This window comes from Salvia miltiorrhiza, chromosome 4, assembly GCF_028751815.1.
Source record: "Salvia miltiorrhiza cultivar Shanhuang (shh) chromosome 4, IMPLAD_Smil_shh, whole genome shotgun sequence".
Classification (NCBI taxonomy): domain Eukaryota; kingdom Viridiplantae; phylum Streptophyta; class Magnoliopsida; order Lamiales; family Lamiaceae; genus Salvia; species Salvia miltiorrhiza.
This window is the reverse complement of record NC_080390.1, coordinates 46122011-46149728: the sequence shown is the minus strand read 5'-3', so window position 1 is coordinate 46149728 and position 27718 is coordinate 46122011. Positions and strand designations below refer to the sequence as shown.

Below are 27718 nucleotides of genomic sequence, written 5' to 3'. Positions count from 1 at the left end.
GGAGTGGTGAAAAGGTGAAAAAAGTGTTATAATTAGTGTTGGGAGTGGTGAAAAAGTGAAAAATAAGAATAAATAAAGTATTATTAGTGGTGGGGTAGTTGTCCAAAAATGGAAAGAAAGAAAGAGGAACTTATTTGGGGGACGTCCCAAAAAGGAAAAAGAGGAACTTATTTTAGAGACGGAGGGAGTATTAATTAACCACTTGCTGCAAAACGACCAAGTAGAAGTGTGGCGCCTGATCAAGCACCCCGAGTCGTTACTAGCGCGTGTACTGAAACAAAGGTACTTTCGAAACTGTGATTTGATGAAGGCTGGCATATCTCCTAATTGCTCGTATGTTTGGAGGTCGATATGTTGGGGACGAGAATTGTTGGCAGGGGGCCTTCGGTGGAATGTTGGTGATGGGAATCTGATATCGGTTATGCACGACAAATGGATTCCGGGATGTGGGGCTTGGAAAGCAGAGGAAAATGAGTCTGTTAGTGAGAACCTGATGGTCTCGGAGTTACTGACGGATGACAAAAAATGGGACGTTGCTAGATTGCAAACTCTTTTCCCACATTTTGTTGTGAAGGTTGTGTGCTCGATCAAAGTCCCCAATGAACCTAAAAAAAGATTCCAAGTTTTGGGGTTATGACGAGAGAGGCCGTTACAACGTGAAGTCAGGCTATTTAAGTGCCACGAACTTTTACACTCCACATCACGCGTCTTCTACTAATCATTCGACTAAATGGTGAAAGTTCTTTTGGGCATTACAGCTACCGCCGAAGGTTTTACATTTCGCATGGAGAGCTCTCCATGATATGATTGCTATTAGTGAAAATATGAGATGCCACCACGTTCCAACGACCCATATCTGCTATTGGTGCGGGAAAGTGAGGGGAACGACCACTCACGGTCTGATCTGGTGTGATCTAGTGCGCGAAGAATGGAAGACGACGAAATTCTGGGCTGATATTTGTAATTTTAAAAATCTCCGGCTGATGGATTTGTGTCTCTTGATCAAGGACAAGCGTGGTGAGGAAGGGGTTGAAAAATGGTTCTTTCTTCTGTGGATGACATGGAAATTCCTTTGTGAGGTGAAGTATGGTAAAAATGAGAAGTGGGAGAGGCTGAACCTCGATTTTGGACAGAGCATGTTTACCTCCTATCATTCGGCCCGACAACAGGTGTTGGTCGAGGCTCAACTTCTGCCGAAAGAGGGGGCCCGGAACTGGTACCCACCTCCAAAAGAAATGCTCCGTGTTGACGTGGATGTTGCATTCCGGGAGGACGGGCTGACGTCTGGAATGGGGTTCGTTGTCCGGAACTTTCAGGGCAAGATCATCTTTGCTGGATGCCAAACAATCGGCTGTACTGCTACTGTCCTCATGGGTGAGCTTCATGCTCTTATGCTCGCCGTGGGACATTGCTTGGAAAACGACACCAGTCCAATTGTTGTGTTTACCGATTCTTTGCTTGCTACTCATGTTCTGTCGGATTGAAGCCAGGGGATGGAGTCCCTGTGTGATGATTTGTGGGAGGCTTTCGTGCATGCTCGACAACATGTGGTGGTTGAGTTTCTTCACATGCGCCGCGAGGCGAACAAGGCAGCCCATGAGCTTGCTCGGTCTTCTTTTTCTTATCCTGATGTAGTGATCTGGAAGGCCGACTTTCCTAATTGACTTCTAGATATTACTATTTCCGACTTTTTGCTATAATATTTCTATCTTTCGCCTCAAAAAAGAAAAGAAAAGAGGGAGGGTGTTGGTTGAGTCCTTTAATTACCTTTACACAAAGATAGGGAAACAACTTTGTTGAAAGACAAAGGTGAATGGGTAAAATAATTGCAGAAATATTAACAACTACTCATGGGTTGTGCCACGTGTTATGTCATTGCGGATGCAATTTCGTAGCTCCAATTATGAGGAATTACTCTTCCTGTTTCCAATAAATATTTATATTCCTCCCATTAAAAATAATTAATTTTTCATTTTGAATGTCCATTAAAAATAATTCATTTATATAAAAATTAAGGGGTTATGGTCAAAAAATACATGAACTTCGAAAAAAGTTGCAATATTCACCTCAACTTTCAATTAAGCCCCAAAATACATGAATTTATATTTTTGTTGTAATTTTCACATAAATTTGGCTTTCAACGAAATTAGAGCTTAACTGACAATCGAAACTAAGTCAAATATATTAATTTTTTTCTTTTTAGACTTTCGAGCTTCTAAATACTAATCATTATTAGAAGTTAGATCAACATCAGGTGAATTTTCGACTGTCAATTAAGCTCTAATTTTGTTGAAAGTCAAACTTAGGTGAAAATTGCAACAAAAATATAAATTCATGTATTTTGAGGCTTAATTGAAAGTTGAGGTGAAAATTGCAACTTTTTTCAAAGCTCATGTATTTTTTGGCCATAACCCCAAAAATTAAAGATAATATATGAAATTGATCACTTTTTTATAATAATTTTAAAAAGGGTTAAGGTGCAGATTAGCCCCTGAACTAGACCCCCCTAGAGCGTTTACCCCCCCAGACTCGGTCAAGGCGCGTTGACCTCCCTGAACTCCCGAAACAAGGGTGCAAATAAACCCCTCCGTTAAACGGTGCCCAAACGCCGTTTACTTCATTTATTATTATTATTTTTTATTTCTAGTGGGCCCCACTCCTCTCTCGTCCCAGCCACCCACACCCTCACAGCCGTTCTCCAGCCGCCGGCTGCCACTCGCCGTCATTCCTCCTCACCACCAAAAGCCGTCGGTTCCCTGCATCTGCACCGCACAGAGCGGCCGCGCCACCTCCTGCCGCTGCGCCTCCGCCGCCACCGCTCTCAACCACCTCACGTCGCCTACCTCCAGTCCGCCGTCTACCCCTGCGCGACTCAACAGCCGCGACCAGTGCTCACGCTGGATCCAGATCCGACCTCTCCACAGATCGAGCCTCTGCGTGCATCAGCTGGCCGCGCAAGGCGCGACCTTCTTCTCCAGCCAACCGAGTGCAGCGCGACCTTCGTCTCTGCACCACAGAAATTTTGGTTCCGCCCACACACAACACCTATCACCTTGATTTTATTTGCACCCTTTATTTTGGAAAATTTCCCAGTCACGCATTAGGGCTTCGTTTCCTCCCATTTTTCTCACTGAAAATCAAAAGTTGCTGGTGGGAATCTCTGATGGCCTCACTCTTTAAGGTAAATTTGAGTTTTCATTCTCTAATTGTTTGAATATCGGTAAGAAGTAATCAATTTATTGCAAAATTTAGCTTCAGTTTGAATTCCTGCATTCTTATTCTAGTTTCAGCTAATCTAGGTTAATGGGAAAATCGTTTGAGCTGCTTGCATAACAAAAATTTGATGTTATGCATTTGAGTTTTTTGTTTGCTGAAACCAGGCAGCTAGATTTGTTTGCTAATCTAGATTTCTTTTCCGGCGCCAATCAGCCGGCCGTGAACGGCGCGGTCTGATCTGTGGAGAGGTCGACGGTGAAGGTGTGGGCGGTTGGGATGAGAGAGGAGTGGGGCCCACTAGAAATAATAAATAATAATAATAAATGAAGTAAACGGCGTTTGGGCACCGTTTAACGGAGGGGTTTATTTGCACCCTTGTTTCGGGAGTTCAGGGAGGTCAACGCGCCTTGACCGAGTTTGGGGGGTAAACGCTCTAGGGGGTCTAGTTCAGGGGCTAATCTGCACCTTAACCCTTTTAAAAATTAACCTATGAAATAAAAAATTAAAAAATTGATCAATTTTTATACAAAAATACAAAATTATTCTTAACATAAAAAATAAAAAATTGATCACTCTCTTCTCTTCCTCACAACACCATCGACTTCATCCTCTCTCTCTCATCCGCCACATCCGGTGAATTAAGGATAGAAGTAATGGAAAGCTGAGTACCAGATTCTGAGGCAGCAACTTGAATGGGCACGACATTGGATATGGAAGCATTGTGTAATCCAATTTCCGCAGCGTAGAAGCGGAACTTAGTTCTTCGAATTTTGAATGGAACTTGCCTTCTGAGGAAACCTTTTCCTCTCAGTTTCAGGTTGCTCAAAGGAGAACTCTTCTGACTCATGCATGACTTGCTGAATTTGAGTTTCATCAGCCTTGCCATCCATCTTTCGTATCAAATCTGTTTCCAGTCGTTTTATTGGAGAGATTTGATCGATTGAAAGAGAAAGCGATTTTGGATAATTAATTAATATTTTTGAATTCACAATCAAATTTTGAATTCATAATTTAATGTTCTTGAATTCACAATCAATTCTATGATTAATTCACAACTTAATATTCTTGAATTCACAATCATATCTATGATTAATTCACAATTAAAACTAGAATTAAGAATTGAATCGTTATTGTTGATTGTGAATTCGCGTTTTAAAACTAGAATTCACAACTAGTTTGATGAATTCGCAATTGAATCGCTAATATTAGTTGTGAATTCGAGTTTTAAAGCTCGAATTCTCGAATTCACAATCAACTCTATTACTAATTGTGAATCCAAATTTTAAAGTTTGAATTGAGAGCTAAAAATAGTGGTAGTCGTGAATTTGAATTTTAACGACTAACATTATTTGTAGTTGTGAATTCAAACTTTAAAACTCGAATTCACAACGAATACTAGCTACTTAATTATGAATTCGAGTTTAAAACTTGAATCACAACTAAAATTAATCTTAGTTGTGAATTTGACTTGAATTTGAATTTGTGGATACTTTTTAAATTTTTTATGTGAAGGGTAAAATGATAAAGTATGGCTAGTTTTTAATTATTATTAATTTTTTTTTAAAATTGATGATGGGTCGTGGTGGATGGGGTCGCTCTAGGCCGGAGCTCCATCCACAGCATGCAGGATGATGAACGGGGAACCTTTTCATAATAATTTGACTATTTCTATTCTATTGACTCTTAAACTAAATACAGGATATTTAGAAAATGGTCACATCATCTCTTTTTCAACATCTTTTTTAGAGTTACTTTTTCAATATTTCTTAAAGATTATAACTCCACTCCACATATTTCCAGTTTGAGCACTGGAGTATGTACCGTCTAAAATGTTTGATTTACTTAATGCTTTGAAAAACGTTTGTCGAGTAATTCAAACTTCATTTGACATGCGAAAAATTACCAGTATACATTATCATCACATTTCTTGAAAATTAAAAATAATCTAATGGTACTACCAAATGAAGTAGTAATTGAAATGAAGCATCGAACGTAACTTTATACCAAAATCTTTGTAGATGTATCTAAACACTGTAACAGCTGCAGAAACTGAACATATATATAATGAAAAACACAAGAGATGTGGCAGCGATTTCTTTTTTTCTTTTCCTGACTTTCTCTCTGCTGTGATCAATCTTGATAAACAATCATCTTCTTTGAGGTGATCATCAGCTTCTCAGATAACAATGAAAAATAAAACCCAAAAACATACCAACCAATTTCAGTTGCTTCCACTTTCTGCGTTTTGCTTGGCACCCACTGCAAAGAACTCCGTGATGACTTCAAGCGGCATCCCTTTGGTTTCCGGCACTTTGAGGAACACGAACACCCACGCAATGCTGCAGACGACCGCGTAGATGGAGAAGACGCCAGCAAGGCCGATGGAGTTGAGCATCACGGGGAGGCTGTAGGTGACGATGATGTCGCATATCCAGAACGTGAGGGCGCATATGGCAATGCAGAGCCCACGGACGCGGGTGGGGAAGATCTCCGAGCATAGGATGTTCGGGATTGGTCCGAATCCCATCACGAAGCAGCAGAAGTAGACGATCACACTGACGGTTGAGATCACAGCGTGAGGCACTGATCCCAGATCGAGCACGTTGCCAAGAACCAGCATGACCAGCGTCACCAGCAGCACGGGCAGAGTCGAGAGGAGGAGCCACCTGGAGGGAGAAACGAATGAGCACATGAGCACGCCGTTGTTTGGACAGTGTCACTGTCTGAAATTGAATGCCTTTCTAATAAGTAGAGATTTCCATCCCAAGTTAGGTATATGTCTACATCCTAATCAATTGATGCCTATAAATTCATGAAGGTTTTTGGCTAATTTAGGCACATTAATCCTACATCCTCAAACTAATTAACTAGATAAATAAACCATATTTTGTGTCTTTTTGATGATTGAATCATGAGATGGATTCACTAACAATACGTGTTGACATCATGACTAGGCAAATGCGAATGCAGTAGAGAAGTTGAAGAATTTGAAATTACCTTCTGCCAGCAATATCCATGAGTCTCATTGCAACACCAATGCTAGGAAGCATCAACAATGTAGTGAGACCACTGATGAGAAGAGACGCAGATTCTGAGGTGAGGCCCAAATTTGCAAGAAGAACTCCCACGCCGGCTTGTTCCAGAATTTGTGGTGTGTAGTAGAGAACTCCATTAATGCCAGAAAACTGTGTATCATAGATGAGAAAGCAGCAGGATCAACATTAACAAGTTTGAAAATTCAAGGATAATATGAGAATATATAATCCAAAAAGATAGTGCCATGTTTGGACTTTGGAGGGAATAGAGCCATGGGCTTCTTGAAATAAGATCCAAGACTTTATGGTAGTGCTAGAAACAAATGGAAAGCCTTAGATAAAAAGCTCTATCAGTCATAAATCAAATTTCAATCCATGGTGCCTCATGTAAGCTAATATCTTAGAAGCACTACTTTCAACAAGCAAAACCTTCCTATAAGTTCGCCTGAGGAGAAATGATAATAGGATTTAATGATTTATGGCAGGTTTTTAGGATGAAAGAGATCAAGTTCATCCATTTACTGAAAATATAAGTCCCAGGAAATATGATATCATATTAAAAAGATTAGCCTAAAGTAAGTATTTGAAAGGCTTATTTACCTGCTGAAGAATTTGAAGTCCTACACCAACAACAAGTGCATGTTTGACGCCTGGTTCGAAAAGATCCCTCCAGCTAGGACCTTTAGCAGCAGCTTCTGGTTTCTTGTCCGTTGCCAGGCCAATAGATTGATGACTGGTGACGTCATCTGCACGGAGAACAGAATGGCTCACTAGGGCAGCAGCATGAACCAATTCGCCGTCAGACGGTCCATCAGTTCCTGGTATGGAAAGGAGCGAACCACGCCTTGATGCAGCAGCACCCCCCTCTTGGTGTAAGTAGATCCTCTTAAGACCTCCTGAGTTTTGCTCGTCTTTCCTGTATGCTAGTTGCCAACCACCACCGATTCCAACACTGCCGAGTTGCTCTCCATGATTCTCCTTCTCAGCATTTGTATCCTGGCGAAGCAACGGACTCCTCAAGTTGTCGTCAGATTCATTCCCAGAATGATCAGATCCAGCATTATCCTCTTCCCTTTGCAGATTTTCTTCATCCCACTGATCGTTTTTAGCTTGATTGTCGGGATTTACGTTAAACATACTGCCGAAATTCGAGAAGAGCATGCTTCTCATGCTTCCCATTCCCATTTCCGGGAGCTTCTCGTGAACACTGCCAAAGAGAGTGACCATCGGATCCATAAGCATACTCCGGTTAGCCATACTTCCCTGACGGGAGACCATACCCAGAGTGCTCTGACCAGCAACGGGTTTGGCGATCCACGATTGGCCCTCTTCAGCCCCATATAATTTGATACGATCTTTCTCCACTTCATGATCTTGGTTGCCAGAAAGATCATTATCGGGACTGATGACATATTCCTCTATGGCTGTCTCACCTCCGACGTCTAGACCCTCGAGTAATAAAGCCATTTCACCTATTGGCAAAGAGAGCAAGAGAAGAATTACATACTTTAATAATAAAACATTGTAAAAATTGTGTCATGAGCAAAAACAAAGTTTGATAACCAGAGCATCCATAATATCTCTCACAGTACATTTAGGAAAAATAAGATACGAGGAACAAGTTATACAGTATCAAAGTCAGTGGTCATTCTTCTTAGACTGGCCAGAAACAGAAGAACTACTTGATAGGTAATCTACATGGAAACGAAAAAGACGCTAGTAAAATACCAAACTGACTAAACAGGATTACATCTGAGCACCCAGTTCGACCCCCTGAGGTGAATAGGGTTATATCTACTGTCCACCAAGCAAGTACTACAATGTCCAAAAAATGCTACATCGAGCAACCAAAAGGTCTTGCTGACCAAAGAGCTATAAGCACCCATTTAACTGCAAAAGTAGTAACACTCGACTTCTAGCATCTAATTTTATCTGTACGTTCCACATTGGACCATATTCCTCTCAATATACATCTAACTTAAACATCAGGGAGTTATACACTGATACCTAACAATTTGTATTGCAGATTAGTTCAAACCTAGATAGCTGAATTGAATTCGATCCTGTTCGTAGATCGGACAGGATTTGATCATTTAACTTTAGCTCCAGTATAATCAGAACTCATTACATAACATAGCTTCACTAAAGAGGAAATTTGAGAAAAAACGTACTTAACTATAAACTACTTATCACAAAAACTAAAACCAGTTTAGAAAATGGCCAAAATGTGCACACATATAGTCTTTTAGCATAACAATTTCTACATTCTTAAGCAGTTTGATTGAAATAGAAATTTACCTGAGACATCTTCTCGTCCACGTAGTTGTTGCAGAACTTTCTTGGCCTCTTTCATCCTTCCTTTACTCACTAGCCATCTCGGGGATTCAGGCAAGTAAAACAATGCCAACGCGAAATAGAGCAATGAAGGAATAGAAAGAACCCCGAGCATCATCCTCCAACTGGGTGAAGCCTTCAACGACATCCCAAAGACCATGCAGTATGACAAAAACATTCCAGCGGAGCCAGTAAATTGAGGGAGAGTGTTCAGCAATCCCCTTATTTCTGGCGGAGCTGTCTCGGATATGTATACAGGAACAAGAGTGACTGCAAGACCAATCCCAAAACCATCCAAGAGCCTTGCCAAAAGGAGCATGTACACATTGGGAGCCCACAGCATTACCAGTCCACTAAGAAAATACAGAACAGATGAGATTATTAGCATTGGACGACGTCCGAGCCAATCAGCTACTGGTCCGGAAAATGTAGTGATAACTGTTGCCCCAATCAGGGAGGTTGCAACAATAAGCCCTTCTATTGTAGGCTGTGTCTCCAAATGAAATTCCCTCTTGATGTAAAGCACAGATCCTGAAAAATAATTTGAATGTGCTCTTTTAAGATCTTCAATGGATTCAACAGCACACACCAATTCAACTTCTTCCAATTTAAACGATCTCATGTCACAGCAATACAAGATTGAAGATCAAGAATTTCGACTTGTAGTCCATAGAAATCATTCATCAGTCGTTCTACAAACTCGATGAAAGACTAATATCTATATTGATCTTCTTCAGAATCAAATTAATTTCTTGAAAAAAGAGTGGCACAGTGAGAAACAGAATTACTAAAAGTGATGAAAGCAAATATACCTGCAATGGTAGCATTATCCCATCCTTGCAAGAAGTTGCCAATGGCGGCCGCAATTGCAACAAACACAGCTCCCCTCGTCATTGCTCAATTCACACTCCCTCACAAGAAAATTCGATTCCTCTACTATAATGAAGGCCAATGCCAACAAATTGATAAAGCCCCAGATTTTGTAATATCGGTGTTTCAACTGCAGATTAGGACAGAATCAAATGGCGATGTTTATCAAATCAGAGAAAAAACAAACACAGAGAGAGAGAGACAGATCATCACGTTCGTTCACATGAAAAAAATATCTTGATAGTAGGAAGCAATGCACATCAATAATCGATTGAAACAGAATTCGAAGTTTAGAGACGATGGCTCAGAAATGAGACGCAAACTACCTTGCAATCAAAAGGGCGTAAAGAAAGCCATCAAGAGTATGTGATAGTGGAAGAAGAAGGGGCTCCCGCAGCATGTAAACAGCAGTCACATGCAATGCCACTAAAGGCGCAACCTTTATATATAGAGAGAAAGAGAGAGGGGAAGAGGGTCCTCTTTGTGGGAAGCTGAGAGAGGGAAAAGGACAGGAGAAAACTTTTATTTATTTGACAGAGTTAATTGGCGAGTAAGAGAGGCAATGTTGATGAAGACAGAAGTGTAGACCTGGCAAAACGTGAGAGGAGAGAGTTGGGATCGGAAAACGAGTTCAAATAGGGAGATGGGTGGCGATCCAAGAACGTGCCGCGCTGATCTGTGCGTCTTGGCATTGCCCTCTATTTTATTGCAATCTCTCTCTCTCTATTGGAAAGATTCTTCCTATTTATAATAATACTACAATCAAACAGCTTTTAAACTCGCAACACAGTATCTCCAGATTCAATGCGGTCAAATTGCAGTCTTTTTTCTTCTATATTTTTATTTCCATTTTTTAAAAAAAATCAAGGATAAAGCAATCAACACATCCGTTTGTGTCGTGTAGTTTTTCCACCTTAGGTCCCACCTGTGTGCAATTATTTTTCAATTTTGTATGGTGTTGAGGTCCGTGTGGTGTTGAGGTCTCGTCTGCGTGCGGGTAATTTATTTAATTATATAGTTAAAAAAAATTAAAAGAAATTCTTACCTTGTATTTTATGCAATTAAGTTTCTAATGTTCACAAATTGAGGCAAAATAAATCTCTTCGTCTAAGAGTGTTGTTAACTTTTAGTTAAATGGATGAACTTATTTGTCCCAATTTAGACTATTGTCATAAGTGATTTTGTCACGAAAATCAAGCACAAAAGACAAAAATGAAGAATTACTACAAAATAAATGAGAAAGCCATAAGTTAGAAGAAACAGCCATGCATAAATGAGGGGAGAGGAGGAGTGGAGAGTGGTAAGGAGAAGGGGGGTTGAGCGGCCCGGATCCGAATGCAACCTGGAGAAACAGTAGACTAAGCAATTTCAAAGGTTCACGAATCCTTGGAGAAAGAGAGATTTTCGTTGCAATGGAGATGTTAGACCATTTTCGAGGGTGGAGAAGGAGGAGAGGTACGAGAAAGGTACACAGAGAGTAACATTCTTCTTCAACAATATCCCCGAAGAATGTAGTTTTGATTTCTTGAGGAGAAAGTTCGGCACAGTTAGAGAACCGACAGACATCTTTTGTCCAAAAAAGAGAGATCGAAAATGGAAGCCTTTTGGATTTGTCCGCTTCGAAGGTGTTGAGGATATTGAAGGCTTGTTAGATCAGCTAAATAAGCTGTGGATTGGAAGCTACAAAATTAGGGTTTTTAAACCTAGATTCGAGAGAGAAGGGAAGGCTGAAGAAATAAGGGGGCAAGGAGATAAAAGGGACGCAGGTAGGCAGCCGAAAACTGTACAGTTCATGCATTCTGCAAAAAAAGGCGGGGGTTTCCTTTAAGGAGGTTCTTACTGGAATCAAAGAAGGAGAGCCAAGTCCACTCGAAGTGTTACAATTCAAAACTTCGGAAGAGGAAACACAATGGCTTGAAGGAGCATATACGGGGTTTATCAAAGGTGAATTCTTATGGGAAGATATTAAAGAAGAAATTAACAGTGAATGTGCCGGGAAACTGAAAGTGACGACGATGGGAGGAAATTTGGTGCTGATTCGAAGTGTCTGCGATACGCCAACAGAAAGAGCGTTAACGGAGTTGGATGAATGGAGTGAGTTTTGGTTTCAATGGAAGAGGAAATGGAACGTAGTAGATGTTTACCAACAACGAGTAATCTGGACGAAATGGGTCGGGATCCCACTTCATGCATGGAATTCTCGTTTATTTGATTTGGTGACTGCAAATTTTGGTCGGGTGTTGAAGGTTCATGAAATGACGAAAGAAAAAGAGAAATTAGATGAAGCATTGGTACAAATCTCCACGGGGCTCAAATCCATTAATTAAGTCAGGGAGTGTTGTATTAACGACGCAAGTTTCACATTTTGTATTGAGGAAATTCAGGAGAATCCTTTTTCCTTCCTGAACGGGAAGCCGGAATGTGACGAAACGGGGTCGGAATCAGGATGGTCGTGTGGGGAGGAGTCCTTGGATCCGGCAATTGCTACCATCGGAGGGATGAACGACAACAGTGAGAGGGATAGCGACGTTTCGGTTCTCCAAGAAAGAAACTCTTTGTTCTCCACGCAACAAACCGTTGTCGACACTTTTGTCGAGGCCCCCAATTATGAGGAAGCGGCATTGGGTGGATCGAGAATGTTTTTGAATCGGGTAGGTGTCGAAGGATTGAGCCAAACACTAAATGGGGATGGGTAGATTGGTACTAGCCACGTTTCTCAAAGTCCAATCACTACCAAGGGTGCCCAAAAATGGGCCGCAACACAGTCGGTACAGGAAAAAGGCCCAACAGTATGCTTTAATGGGTTTTCTACAAATGGGCTAGAAGGAAGTAAAATTGTGGAAAGCCGTGTCTCACCCACGAGCCATGAAGAAAGAGAGAAAAGGCCCGTCCTTTTAGAAGGGGGAAGAGGTTGACTCGGAAGACAACAGACAAAATCTAGGTGAGACAAAAGAAGAGGAGAAAAATGAGAGGACAGAGAGAGGGCAAGAGGCCGAGATGAAGGAATCTCTGAACATCAGTATTGGGGATGAGAGTCCTTTCAACCAGAGCAAAAGGACTTGCAACCGCAACACAAAAGGAAAAAATGGAGAGAGAAGAAAAAGAATAGAGCGAGGGAAAAAAAGAACTGGGAATGTTTTATTTCAGAAATAGAGCCACTTAATGGTAGTGGTGATGAGGAGGTTGGGGAGGAAGGAGATAGGGTGAATAAAGAAGAAGCAGTAACGCTAGATGGTGGGAGGATCACAGGTCAGCAAATTTGGGATTTTGGAAAGAAGCTAGGGCTTTCAAGTCAGATTCAAGACAAAGATATTGCTCGCCAAATCGAGGCTCAAGGTACTTTTCTGAACCGTGAGGTTGCTGGGAGTTCCTCTAAGAAATAATCCATGAATTTGTTGTCATACAACATTAGGGGCTTGGGGAGCATCGCGAAACAGAGAGATGTTACTGATTTGGTGAAAGGGCAGAAAATTGATTTTTGTTGTTTACAGGAGACAAATATGGAGGTTTTTTGTGATTTTTTCTGTAATTCTTGGTGGGGGTATAATAACACTGATATGGCGATAAAGAATTCGGAGGGGAGGGCGGGCGGCATTGTGTGTTTGTGGAATAAGGATATTTTTGAAGCATCCAGTAGGTGGGATTTACCGGGGGCAGTGGTGGTTAATGGCAAGCACAAGGAGGGAGATATTTCTTGTTGTATAATCAATGTTTACACGCCGGTAGGCTCAGGGGATAAGCGGATACTCTGGGATGTGTGTATCATGGGTGATTTTAATTCAGTTAAGAGAAGGGATGAGCGAGTTGGCAACGGGGAGGTTTTTGGGGCGGCGGATGCGAGGTATTTTGAGGAGTTTATACGGGAGAACGATTTGGAGGAAATCAAAACTCAAGGCCGGAAGTTCACATGGCACAAACCCAATGGAAAATGCAAGAGTAAGATTGATCGTTTTCTCGTTAATGGAAAATGGTTGTCAACGTGGGAAGGGACTTATGCACGCGGACTTCAGCGCTCGATATCGGATCATTGCCCGATTGTCCTCACAACCAGATCAGAGGATTGGGGCCCAAGACCTTTTCGGTTCCCAAATGTCTAGGCGAATCATTCGGAGTTTGAGGACGTGGTCAAGCAAGTTTGGACGGGGACTAATATTGAGGGATGGAGATATTTTGTGGTTAAGGAGAAACTGAAGAAACTCAAAGAGGCCTTGAAGGTTTGGAATTGTAAATCTTTTGGAGTGATTGATAACAAAATCCAAGAACTAAAGATGGAACTTCAAGAGAAGGATAAGGTTGATGAGGAGAGTTGTTTAGGAGAGATGGATATTATCAGGAGAAACGAGGTTCAAGCTAACCTCTCTCTTCAACTCAAGAATAAGCAGAGGGTGTTGCAACAGAAAGCTAAACTTAAATGGCTCAAAGAGGGAGATATTAATTCAGGTTTCTTTCATAGGGCCATCAGAGGGAGATGGATGAAAAATGAAATTGGCGGTTTGCTTTTTGAAAATATGTGGATATCCAAACCGGAGGAGGTTAAAGCTAGAGTGAGGAATCATTTTGAAACCTTCTTTAAACGGAAAGAACGAAAGTTGCCTGATCTACCACTAGACTTCATGAGGAGGAAACTTTCCAATGAGGAGCGGCAATGGATGATTAGGGACTTCGACATTGACGAGATAAAAGAGGCTGTGTGGAGTTGTTGTGGAGACAAGAGTCCAGGCCCTGATGGATTTAACTTCACATTCTGGAGATCGGCGTGGCATATTGTTAAAGAGGATATATTACAGGTGTTGAAGGAATTCCATGTGAGCGGCAAAATACATAAAGGTGGTAATGCTTCTTTTTTTATCCTAATTCCGAAGAAAGAAGGGGCTGGTGCGTTGGATGAATTTCGCCCAATCTCTCTAATCAATAGCTTGTACAAAATCATTGCTAAAATCTTGGCTGGGAGATTGAAGAAGGTTATGGGTTCAATCATCTCCGATAATCAAAGTGCGTTTGTCAAGAATCGTTTCATACTCGACGGGGTGGTTATTTTGAATGAAGCAATTTTTGAGGCAAAGAAGAAGAGAATGGGCCGTATTTTCTTCAAGATTGACTTTGCCAAAGCCTACGATTCTGTGAAATGGGACTTTTTAGTTTCTTTGCTCGATCGCCTTAACTTCGACGGAACCTGGAGGAAGTGGATTAAGGGGAGTCTCGAGTCAGCTACAACAAGTGTTTTGGTGAACGGGTCATCAACGGGGAACTTCAAATTGGAGAGAGGATTGAGACATGGTGACCCGATGTCACCTTTTTTGTTTCTAATTGTTGCTGAAGGACTTAACGTTCTCATTGAGAGAGCAGCAGAAATGCAGTTATTGTTCCCGGCAAAGATTGGCAAGGATAAAGTGTCGATTTCACACCTACGGTACGCGGACGACACTATCTTTATTCTTGAGGCAGATGACAGAAATGTGGAGTCTTTGAAGAATATCTTAATTCTCTTTCAGTTTGTCTCGGGTTTAGCTGTGAACTTCAAGAAGAGCAGCCTTTTGACGGTGGGGGTGGACGTGACAGAAGAGAGGAGATGGGCGTCGTTTCTCCAATGCAAGATTAGATCATTTCCGTGCAATTACCTGGGCACTAAGGTGGGTGGTCGGAGGATTGGAATAGGAGATTGAAAGTTTTTGGTTGAAAAAGTCTCCAACAAAGTTGCAAGTTGGAAGAAAAGACCACTCTCGTTGGCAGGGCGGATTACACTTGTTAAATCGGTGCTGCAATCCATCCCGATGTACCAACTATCTTTTGCATTCATACCTAAAGCTATGGTCAATAACCTTAACTCGTTGTTCTCCAGATTTTTGTGGGGGGGAGGGACACAGTCGGGGGGTGTTACCTGGTTTAAATGGAGCTCTTTGTGCTCCAACAAGAAAACAAGTGGATTGGGGTTTCAGAATGTGGAATGGTTCAATCAAGTGCTGTTAACAAAATGGCTTTGGAGGTTTTTGGGGGAAGGGGATGCTCTGTGGGCGAGGGTGGTTAAATATCTTTATGGGGAGCTTGTGTGGGGGGAAGAGGAGGAATGTAGGGATGAGGGGAAGAGGTGGGCAGAAAGGGTGGTGGCCGAAAATTGTGGAGAGGGGGGAGGGAGGGGTGAAATGTGGTTCATTAATAATTTGCGACGAAGACTTGGGGATGGTAGGGATACATATTTTTGGGATGACGTGTGGGCCTCTAACATACCCCTTAAGTTTGTATTCCCGAGATTATATAACCTGAGTTTGAATAAGAAAGGGCTGGTCGGAGAGAGCGGATTTTGGGAGGGAGATTTGTGGGTGTGGGCGGTGGAGTGGAGGAGGGAGTTAAGCGAGTGGGAGAAAGGGCTGGTGGAGGAACTTTTGTTGGTTGTTTCTGCTTTTGCTCCTTGTACAGGTTCAACCGATGGATGGAGATGGACGGCGACAGCAGATGGTATTTTCACAACCAAGTCGGCATACGAACTTTTGGCAGCGACCAAAGAGGAGCAACAAGTACAACCATTGGAGATGGCTCAGGTTTGGGAGGCTCCGACGCCGCATAAAGCCAAGGTGACTGCTTGGAGATGTCTGAGAAATAGATTAGCAACATGCGATAATTTGAGAAGAAAAAATATTCAGATCGGTATTGAGGAGAGATGGTGCAACGCTTGTGTGTCATATGAGGAGACGACTGAACACCTGTTCCTTCATTGCCCGAAAGCAGCGGTATGGGATCAGATACATCAATGGCTTGACATCAAAACGGCAAAACCTAGAGGTATTTTACAATACTTCATCTCCTTCATTTCCGATGGAAAAGGGAAGAAATGCAGAAGATTGCTCAGAGCGTTGTGCGTGGGAACAATTTGGTTGTTATGGGAAAGCAGAAATGAAAGTCGGTTTCAGGGCAAGGTTTGGGATATTGATAGACTTGTCTTGCAGATTAAGGGTAGGCTTTGGAGTTGGAATGAGGTTTACAAAATTTTGGAGTTGGGAGTACCTTTCACCTCTAGGTGTTCTAAGGAATTCAAACTCTCCTTGTTGTTTTGATTGGCATCTCTGGTGCCATGTTTCTGCTTTTTCAATAAAAGTTTCCTTTTTACTGATCAAAAATAAAAATAAAAATGAGAAAGCCATTCATTTGTGTGATACCTAGCGGTTCGCCGCCTGAAAGTCACGGTCCCGTGGCATCCTCTTATTATGTGTCACTTAATTATATATAATTTTAATATTAACAAAAGTATAAATAAGATGAAGATTGGATCATGTGAGTATCACCAAATGAGAGTAGTCTTATGAATATTAGGGGCCTATTTATTTTTTGTTGTAAATATTTGGGGTATTTTTACAACTTAATATATATATATATATATATATATATAATTGTATAAAGAGACTTATTATTTGTATTTATATCAATCAATAAAAATATTAAAATTATACTCCCTTCGTCCACAAAAAGATGTCTTAATTTGCCATTTTGGCCTATCCACAAAAAGATACTATAATTTGTCATTTTGACTCGTCCACAAAAATAATGTCATAATCTATTTTTATTAATAATTTGTGGGTCTCTTTCTCCACTCACTAACTTGTGGGCCCTTTTCTCAACTAACTAATTTAATTAGAGCATCTCCAAGGGTTCCTCTATTGTAGAGGGTCCTTCACTCTATTGTAGATTTGAAATGTAGAGTTTTTGGATTTCCATCTCCAACAATCAACTCTACATTTCCCTCTACAATGGAATATTCTATTTTTATGCTCTTTATTCTTAAATTATTTTGTCAATTTAATTATTATATATCATATATATTTATAAATAATTATATTTATATTCAATTAAATGAAATTAAAATTCAAATTCAAGTATAAATTAATTTAAATGTTTTTGAAAAAAAATATTTTTTTTATTCATGAGAGAAAAATTAATTAATAAAGTGCTATATTTAAATATTGTGGAACGATTAATTTATTTCAACAACATAAAAACTGAAATTACATAATACTCTTAGAATTAAACATTACATAATACTTAACAAAGCATAAATTACATGATAAAACCAACTAATTTTCTAAATTAGAAAACTCCTTCCATATATGATCGACTAATGCATCACGAAGCGCAAAATGAGCCACTCTATCTTTGATTTTTTATAGCGTCCAAGAAATTCTTGGAAATGACTTGTTTAATTTGGCATTGTTTCAACATCTGGAATTGTCACTTCTCTTGCAATTTCAATTGGTGCAGACAGGTCACGTTTATCCTCAACAATCATATTATGCATAATAATGCACACTTTCATTATATTATGCAAATCAACATAAGTTACTGTCCTGAAAAACCCTCGAACTCCAGATATTGTTGTCAACCATGTGGGTGGAGCACCTTGAGCTTTGAAAAGCTCTGCACCAATTTTCAGGAGGATAATGCATGAGGTCTTCAGCTGCCTTCTTGTTGATTGATGAGATTTTGGCTAAGTTCTGTTTGAATTCTTGGTGGAAAGAGCTCCAAGCCGCATTCCAGAACCTCTTCTTTAGCTCACCCCCCTTCCATTTTTTGCTCAAATTGGCATATATATGCCTTGCACACCACCTGTGCTCTGCTACTGGTGTAACCTCCTTCACAGCCTTCATTAGTCCCTATGCAAAAACATGGTGTAATTAGACACAAGCTAGCTGTATTTAATAGATAGTAAGAAAGAAGAGGAGATTCGTACCTTTTGCATATCTAACATTATTGTAACCTCATCACCTTGACCTAAGTTCAACTCCTGCCCCAACCACATCATAAACCACCTCCAATTGTTCTTGTTTTCTTTGTTAACTACTGCCCAAGCAATAGGAACTATCCCATCCTTGCCCACAACAGTCAATAGACATCCAAATGTGACTCCCTTCAAGTGGCAGCCATCAAGAGATATAAGCTTCATGCATCCCCCCAGCCAATTCAACCTACAGGGTTCTAACATCACAAAAATTCCCTTAAACACTCTTCTTCCATTCTGGAGATGCTCATTGGAAAGTTGGAGTTCCATCTTACTTCCAGGCATGCATTGTTTCACTATCTCACAATAGGCAATCAACCTATTAAATTCCTCTATGTAACTGACCTCTAGCTTACAAATTATCTCCTTCTTAGCCCTCTTACACTTATGCAAACTTACATGTAACTTCAAATGGTCTTTTACATGATCTTGCATGTCTTTAGAAGTGAACTTTGGATTCCTATAAACTGCCTCCTTAAAGTACTTGGCCAGATAAGATTGGCTAGCACTAGGGACTTCCCTTTGCTTGAACAAGTGTAGTCTGGAACTAAGGTCTTCACAACTAGACCCTCAACATCACCATCTTTAGAAACATGCATCACAAATGGACATTCTGGCTCATTCATGCATATGACTCTTATCCTACTTGGCTCATTTTTTACAAATTTCAATTTGTAACCAAATTTCACAGCATAAGCATTAATAGCTTCCCTAGCCTCTTTTGCCCCTACAAAGGTCAGCCCTAACTCAAAGCTTCTCTATTCTCCCCCTTCTACACTACCCAGAAGTTGCTCTATACTCAGGCCCTCATCATCACTCTCCCCTAACTCTTCACTGTAAACACTAGAGTTATCATCATGATCACTACTCTCTCCCTCATTTGCTACTACTTCACCCTCATTCCCTGCCCTCTCTCCATTAACATCCTCACCCTCAATCTGTGCCCTTTCATCATTAACACCCTCATCTTTCCCCTGAGTTTCAGTCCCTGCCCTCTCTTTATTAACATCCTTACCCTCAATCCCTGCCCTTTCATCATTAACACCCTTACCCTCACCCTGAGTTTCAGTCCATGCCCTCTCACTATTATCAACCTGAGATTCAATCCCGGCCCTCTCATCATTAATACCCTCACCCTCACCCTTAGTCCCTGCACTCTCATCATCAACAACCCTTGATTCAATCCATGCCCTTTCATCATTAACAACCTGAGATTCTACCCCACCATCATTCCCCTCTAACTCCTCATCACCATTCTCTTCAACAAACATCTCTAGAGGAACTATCCCATCGGGCAAAGGATCACGTTCGTGATCTGCATAAAGTTCAATCTCTAGTTGGCCAAGAAGTTCTAGATAATCTAACACCTTAGGACACTGGATTGGATCCCTAAGGGGAACTAGGCCTTTATCTATACTATAGTCCTCATTAAACGCAAAGATTGCCCTAGGTTTAGAATCATAGCAACCCTCAAATTCAGCCATAATTCGATCTAAAGTCACGTTCTTTATTGTGTCTTTTATTTCAATATGATTAAAACCATCATACACCCATTCACCATTTTCATCCATTTTTTTTCCAACTACCCCACCAATTGAAAATAAATATAACCTCAGAGTTCGACATGCTGCACAATAACAAAAAGAACAAGAGCACACAAACTTAGGGTTCAGTGCTTAAACTCAAAAACAAAAAAAAAGGAAAAAAAAAACTGACAATCCAACTGTTCTATTGCTTTGCATGCTCTGTAAAAAAGGCACTAAAACATTAATTTTTAGCATTGACTTACCTATTTTCGAGAGTTTCTTTCAAGTTTCCTTCAATTTGCTCTCCCAGATTCTGAGTTTTGAATGGAATGAGAAGAAAACTCTTCATCTTCTCTATTTGATAAGAAATTCCGCGCATGTCGTTATGGTGGGGCCCGCCAAAAATAAAAAAAATTAAAAACAGACTGCGTTTGAGCACCGTTTAGCGGAGGGGTTTAAATGCCCCTTTCTTTCGAGAGTTCAGGAGGTCCATGCAACTAGGTCGAGTCTGGGAGGAGGGGGGTCAAAGCTCTAGGAGTGTCAAGTTCAGGGGCCAATGTGCACCTTTGCCCCTTTTTCAATTATAAAAGTTGACACATTATGAAGTGTATGGTTTTTTTATTTTTTTTTCTTTCTTGAGTTATGTTATCGCAATTTAGAACAAGTCATTTTGTTATCCGTTCAATGGGAAAATATATATTTTAAAAGAAGAGAGAAATAATCTCAGCCCTTGAATTTCCTTAATCGAACGCACAAGATTCGCGTTGATATAATCACTATTTTCGTAAGTTTAGGAATGAAGCATATTATATTAATTGAATTTCCTACCATATCCATTAATTACCTTAATTAAATCTAATCAAATCTGATTTGATATTCGATCTGCAGAATGAAGGCTGCAATACTTGTGAATAGTTAGATGAACATACAAATTTTTTTTGTTGAACTCATGTATTTTATAAATTCATCTGAACATTGATATACATGCGATGAAAATTTACAGTGAACATTGATATAGTTAGATGAACATACAAAATATTTTTGTTGAACTCTTCATGTATTTTATAAATTCATCTGAACATTGATATACATGCAATGTAAATTTACAGTGAACATTGATATGCATAGATGAGCATACAAAACACTTTTGTTGAAGTCTTCATGTTTTTTATAAATTCATTTGAACATTGATATACATACGATGAACAACTGACACATATTTCATGAACATATTGAAACCACAAGCAGCTCATAGGATGGAAAGTGAAAAATTTGCGAGATATGAACTTCCCGAACAAATTTTCCAGATATAAATCAAAATCAGATTTTTCAGTAATTACTAATATTAATTAAAATAAGAAAGTAACTTGATCTCAATCGTTCATTCAGTTTCAACGAATGATTCAGATTTCTTCTTTCTTCTCTCTATAAGGGGGTTTTCCTGCTGAAACATACCCCTACTATATAGTACTACTAATTGCTATACTTTTTTTAATTGAGCGCCATTGGCTTAATTTATGGGATCAACTTCAATTCATCAGTATAAAATTGTAAATAATATTATTATCTATATATGCATTAGCTCATAGATTATAGTATTTGTTTTACTGTTTCTGTATATCTATACTATATTAAAAAGAGAGTTTTCAATTTCAAATTGATTTCAAATCAATTTCAAATTGATTTCAAATCAATTTCAAAATTGAGTGGCAATTTTGTAGTTAGAATAAAAATTGAAGGTTTATTTATAAGCTATACATCTTTTTTTTTTTCTTTTTCTTTAACTTCTTATTTTTCTATTTTATTTCTTTTTAAAAATTGTGGAATTCGACTAATTATAAAATATTTGATATGCATATCAAATTAAAGATTATGACAAGAGCTTTAATTTGATATATGTTATGTAAATATTGGATTTAAAATATAAAAATTATATTTATTTAAAGATTAAAACTTAAGAAAATTCTCTCTCCTCTCTCCTCTTTTTTTTTTTGAATAAATCTATTTTTTTCAATTATCTTTTAACTTATATATATTGTTTTCTTTTTGCACAATATCATTTTTTATTAATATGACTTCTTCTTTATTATTTTTATATTAAAATAAAATATATTTATCATAAATTAATTTTAATTATATTTAGAATTTTTATACAATAATCAAATGATACTCAATTTTATATATAATAAAATATAAAAATATTTTTTGTGCGTTGGACGAGTGAAAATGCTAGTTATATAGTATCAAGCAATGACAAATCTCTGCAATTTTCTTGATTATTAAATAATACTAATTAAATAGTCTTAACGTCGTGCTCATTTGTCGCAGCCAAATCAGCATAAAGTTTGTTGCTAAAACGTTATATGTTGATCTCATTCCTAACTCAATCAATCGTGGAAGATAAGCTAAAAGTCACCATCCCAACACACTAAGCTATTTAATTTGCTAACTTGGTCATATATAATAAGCTATTTTTTTCTAAAGAAATTTAAAACTAGGCGATGATATATAAAACAAATAAATTTGCACCACTTGATGCATGTTATTAAAGTATGTAGTATTATACAATACGTTGAAAAATGGAATTGTAAAAAAAAATAAAAAATACAAAGTAGACATAGAGAATGAATCGAGACAAGAGTTAGACTTTTTCCGCGTAAGACAAGATTGTCCCGTTACATGTGCTCGCGGTTAAATGACAATTGCCTATAATATACTCCCTCCGTCTCACTCTAATAGTCTTGTTTTCCTTTTCGGGACGTCCCACTCCAATAGTCATGTTTCTATTTTTGATAATGATTTTACACTACAAATTAACAATATGGTCTCACACGCCTTTACACACTTTTACACTTAAAAAGCAAGTTTCTTAATCTTCGTGTAAAAAAAGAGAGGATTATTGGACCGGAACGGAGGGAGTACAACGGTTCACCATAAGACAAGATTGCCCGCTACATGTGCTCACGGTTCGACAACAATTGCTCTAAAATACAACGGTTCGGGTGAAGAGCACTTCGCTGGACTCGAACTATAGGGAGAATATCTAAGAAACATACTTCTATATAGTTCCCTCTGGTTTCATGGTTTGTCGGTTAAGATCGAGATAGTGTTATGGTAGGATTTTATAATTCGGGTGGAGATTGTGTAGATAGTGTTATTTGTAATATTTTTTTTGTTAACTACCGGTTTCAGCTCTTATAATTTCTCATGGAATTAAAATATCAAATGGATCAAAAATGAAGTTGAATTGATAAAATAAAAATGAAGTGACAATCAAAACGATATTGTTTTAATTATCATATCAAATTTAAAATAAAAAATAAAATTAAAGTTCAAATCACTCTCTTCTCTTTCCTTTCTCTCTACGTACCTCTCTCTCTCTCTCTCTTACATAATCTTTCTAAATTGCTGCTGGAGTAGACGACACTAAATTTTAGTGAACTCTTGCACCATCTTGATTGACCGTCTTGTATGTGTGACATTTTGTGCAGAGAGAATGTCGTGACGAAGATGATGCATGAGTTCTTTTAAGGAGAGAAAAAGAGAAATATTTTGAACTTATTTTTTGTAATTTTATGTGGCAATCAAAATAATATTGTAGTTTTCATTGAAACAACGTCGTCATTTTGATTGCCACTTCATTTTCTATTTTACCCAGTCAGTTTTGATGTTGATCCAATTTGTTCTTATGGGTCGAAAACACGTCAAGCTGCATCACTACTAGTACATGTTAATTTTTTGCACTAAAAATTATTTTGGAACTATAAAAGTCTCTTGGAACTAATTTAATTGATCTACTTCCCCTGTTCTATTTTAAAATCTTAATTTTGTGTGGGTTTAAATTGCTATTCGTGTTGGTCATACAAATATTAATATCTAATAAAATACAAATATTTGTATTAATATCTGCGCGTTTTATTTATTAATTTGTAATGGCGCGCTTCGACAACTTATTAATAGTTGACAGGGTCATTAGATTACCAAAAACTGTTGTTCAGAGAAGTAGTTTTAACTTTTCACCCTTGCTTTAATTAATCATCATCATTCATTATATAATACGGTTTGGGAATCCTGCGCTCTCCTTAATCCGAGGTCCTACGTGGCATCTCTAATAATTCACCATTCAAAATCCCTGCAATTCTAGAGCCTCTAGCTCAATTCTCTATCGCTGACGTGGCAATATGCATCCACATCACTTATTTTATTTTAAAAAATATAAAATCTAATATTTCTCTACCCCACTTCCCATGCCCTAAAACCAATTCCCCTTCTCCCATCTCTCACATTCGGTTCTCCCCTCCCCCGCCGCCGCAATCTGCCCCACCGCGCCCCGCCCCTCCCACCGCTGCGATCTGCTTCGCCGGACCACCCCGCTCCCTTCCACCGCCGCGATCTGCCCCCTCCCATGTCCACACCGGTTCTTTCTCCCCCAAAATTCTCAAATCCTAATTTCACAGACTCTCATCTCCCGCTTCGATTCGCTGCAGTCCGGTCCTCTGAGGCGCGACAAGACCCAGACGCACCGCCTTCAGCCGCCGTCGCGCCGCCCTGCTCGTCGCGACCACCGCTTTCCCATTCTCTCACATCCGACAGATTTTAAAACCCTAATCTGCGTTCAAGCCTCCTGCTGGCCGCTAACAATTCACGCCGTCGATCTGCAACCCTTGGTCGCCGTCTGACGCCGTGAAACTACTGTTTGCGCCTCTACTCACCCACGTCGACACCGTTCGGGCCTCCTGCTCGCACTCTTGCCCAAGTCGACGCTGGCCAACGAATCGTCGTTGTTCCCATCCACTGTCTCGCCCTCTCGCCGCCAACCGCCTACGGCCCGATGCGGTTGAAATTCATGTTCGACTTCCGCACAAAAAACTGGGCCAGAAACGGGATATAGCCCTTGACGGAAAACGCAGATTCCCACTGTTTTGGCCGTATCTCCTTCGTTACTTGACGGATTGGGACGATTCTCACGCCATTGGAAAGCTAAATCAGAGGCCCAAAATAATGTTGTTCGGTCCAAATCACATTTCCAATCCGTTGAAAAATGATCGGGCAGGTTGACCGGTAATCCACGCACCGAGCGATCTCGCCCGCCCAGCCAAAATCGAGATATGGTCGGAGCATGGTTGGAATGTCAATGTCCGTTTCCCATGACATATGGGTTCGAAAGGCGAAAGAATCAAGGCATTCCGACTTGTAACGAAGGAAAGGTGCGCATAATACCCGATTCATCGTTCGGAAGCAGTTCTAAACCGCACGATTTTCAAACACGATGCACTCGAAATCGTGCGGATCGGTCCGACCATAGTCGTAGCCCTCTGAGTTAGCTTGAAATCAGCGTTGGTTTGACACGTATCCAACCCATAACGAAAAAGTTATGGCCAAAACAGTGGACGTCTATTGGGAAACGGAGCCCAGTGGAGGCCACCTGGATTCTGCTGTCTTGGCCCCGTTTCTTGCGAAATAATACTTCGGCCTTATCTCCCTCGTTACTTATCGGATTGCGGCGATTCATGCGTCTGTGGAAACTTTATTCCGATCTCTATAGCCCGATGCCGTCGAAATTGACGTTCGACTTCCGCACAAAAAATAGGGCAAGAAACGGGATATAGCCCTTGACGGAAAACGCAGATCCCCACTGTTTTGGCCGTATCTCCTTCGTTACTCAACGGATTGGGACGATTCTCGCGCCGTTGGAAAGCTAAATCAGAGGCTCAATACAATGCCGATCGGTCCAAATCACATTTCCAGTCCGTTGAAAAATTATCGGGCAGGTTGACCAGTAATGCACGCACCGAGGGATCTCGCCCTCCCGGCCCAAACCGAGATGCGGTCGGAGAGTGGTTGGAACATCACTGTACGTTTCCCATGACATATGGGTTCCAAAGGCGAAAGAATCAAGGCATTCCGACTTGTAACAAAGGAAAGGTGCGCATAATACCCGATTCATCGTTCGGAAGCAATTCTGAACCGCACGATTTTCAAACACGATGCACTCGAAATCGTACGGATCGGCCCGACCATAGTCGTAGCCCTCTGAGTTAGCTTAAAATCAGCATTGGTTTGACATGTATCCGACCCATAACGAATGACTTATGGCCAAAACAATAAACGTCTACCGGGAAACGGAGCCCAGTGGAGGCCACCTGGATTCTGTTGTCTTGGCCCCGTTTCTTGCGAAATAATGTTTCGGCCTTATCTCCCTCGTTACTTATCGGATTGTGGTGATTCACGCGTCTATGGAAACTTTATTCCGATCCCTACAGCCCGATGCCGTCGAAATTGACGTTCGACTTCCGCACAAAAAATAGGGCAAGAAACGAGATATAGCCCTTGACGAAAAATGAAGATCCCCACTGTTTTGGTCGTATCTCCTTCGTTACTCAACGGATTGAGACGATTCTCACGCCGTTGGAAAGCTAAATCAGAGGCCCAATACAATACCGATCGGTCCAAATCACATTTCCAGTCCGTTGAAAAATTATCGGGCAAGTTGACCAGTAATGCACGCACCGAGCGATCTCGCCCTCCCAGCCCAAACCGAGATGCGGTCGGGGAGTGGTTGGAACGTCACTGTACATTTCCCATGACATATGGGTTCGAAAGGTGAAAGAATCAAGGCATTCCGACTTGTAACGAAGGAAAGGTGCGCATAATACCCGATTCATCGTTCGGAAGCAGTTCTGAACCGCACGATTTTCAAACACGATGCACTCAAAATCATGAGGATCGGCCCGACCATAGTCGTAGCCCTTTGAGTTAGCTTGAAATCAGCGTTGGTTTGACATGTATCCGACCCGTAACGAATGAGTTATGGCCAAAACAGTGGACGTTTACCGGGAAACGGAGCCCAATGGAGGCCACCTGGATTCTGTTGTCTTGGCCCCGTTTCTTGCGAAATAATGTTTCGGCCTTATCTCCCTCGTTACTTATCGGAATACGGCGATTCACGCATCTATGGAAACCTTATTCCGATCCCTACGGCTCGATGCGGTTGAAATTGACGTTCGACTTCCGCACAAAAAACAGGGCAAGAAACGGGATATAGCCCTTGATGAAAAACGCAGATCCCCACTGTTTTGGTCGTATCTCCTTCGTTACTCGACGGATTGGGACGATTCTCGTGCCGTTGGAAATCTAAATCAAAGGCCTAAAATAATGCTGATCGGTCCAAATCACATTTCCAGTCCGTTGAAAAATTATAGGGGAGGTTGACCGGTAAAGCACGTACCGAGTGATCTCGCCCTCCCGGCCCAAACCGAGATGCGGTCGGAGAGTGGTTGGAACGTCACTGTACGTTTCCCATGACATATGGGTTCCAAAGGCGAAAGAATCAAGGCATTCTGACTTGTAACGAAGGAAAGGTGCGCATAATACCCGATTCATCGTTCGGAAGCAGTTCTTAACCGCACGATTTTCAAACATGAGGCACTCGAAATCGTGCGGATCGGCCCGACCATAGTCGTAGCCCTCTCAGTTAACTTGAAATCAGCATTGGTTTGACATGTATCCGACCCATAACGAATGAGTTATGGCCAAAACAGTGGACGTCTACCAGGAAACGGAGCCCAATGGAGGCCACCTGGATTCTGTTGTCTTGGCCCCGTTTCTTGCGAAATAATGTTTCGGCCTTATCTCCCTCGTTACTTATCGAATTGCGGCGATTCACGCGTGTATGGAAACTTTATTCTGATCCCTACGGCCCGATACGGTTGAAATTGATGTTCGACTTCTGCATAAAAAACTGGGCAAGAAACGGGATATAGCCCTTGACGGAAAACACAGATCCCCACTGTTTTGGCCGTATCTCCTTCGTTACACGACGGATTGGGACGATTCTTGCGCCGTTAGAAAGCTAAATCAGAGGTCCAAAATAATGCTGTTCGGTCCAAATCACATTTCCAATCCGTTGAAAAATGATCGGGCAGGTTGACCGGTAATCCACGCACCGAGCGATCTCGCCCGCCCAGCAAAAA

At 40.5% G+C, this 27718-nt stretch overlaps 2 protein-coding genes across 3 annotated transcripts; one reads left to right on the top strand and one right to left on the bottom strand.

The window, feature by feature from the left end:
* Positions 1-304: 304 nt before the first annotated feature.
* LOC131023515 (uncharacterized) lies at positions 305-1484 on the top strand. The gene is made up of 2 exons (XM_057953059.1): positions 305-574; positions 759-1484. Exons 1-2 carry the CDS (start codon positions 305-307, stop codon positions 1482-1484), a joined length of 996 nt encoding a protein of 331 aa, XP_057809042.1.
* A 3705-nt stretch (positions 1485-5189) lies between these two features.
* LOC131023779 (monosaccharide-sensing protein 2-like) lies at positions 5190-10193 on the bottom strand. 2 transcript variants are annotated; one of them, XM_057953365.1, is made up of 7 exons: positions 10044-10161; positions 9782-9946; positions 9398-9585; positions 8550-9116; positions 6852-7723; positions 6214-6401; positions 5190-5882 (listed from the first exon to the last, which is right to left on the bottom strand). In XM_057953365.1, exons 3-7 carry the CDS (start codon positions 9477-9479, stop codon positions 5438-5440), a joined length of 2154 nt encoding a protein of 717 aa, XP_057809348.1. In that variant the 5' UTR covers positions 9480-9585; positions 9782-9946; positions 10044-10161; the 3' UTR covers positions 5190-5437. The 2 variants fall into 2 exon arrangements, with proteins under 2 accessions (XP_057809348.1, XP_057809347.1); XM_057953364.1 differs by having other exon boundaries at positions 9782-10193.
* Positions 10194-27718: the final 17525 nt, after the last annotated feature.

What these genes read in the sequence shown, in the direction of transcription:
- LOC131023515 (XM_057953059.1), top strand. Translation starts at nt 305, where the DNA reads ATGAAGGCTGGCATATCTCCTAATTGCTCGTATGTTTGGAGGTCGATA. An exon ending in TCCCACATTTTGTTGTGAAG is followed by an intron (nt 575 to 758) that starts GTTGTGTGCTCG and finishes TGGGCATTACAG; the next exon opens with CTACCGCCGAAGGTTTTACA.
- LOC131023779 (XM_057953364.1), bottom strand. Translation starts at nt 9,479, where the DNA reads ATGACGAGGGGAGCTGTGTTTGTTGCAATTGCGGCCGCCATTGGCAAC. An exon ending in TGGACGAGAAGATGTCTCAG is followed by an intron (nt 7,724 to 8,549) that starts GTAAATTTCTAT and finishes CTTTGCCAATAG; the next exon opens with GTGAAATGGCTTTATTACTC. An exon ending in GACTTCAAATTCTTCAGCAG is followed by an intron (nt 6,402 to 6,851) that starts GTAAATAAGCCT and finishes TATGATACACAG; the next exon opens with TTTTCTGGCATTAATGGAGT.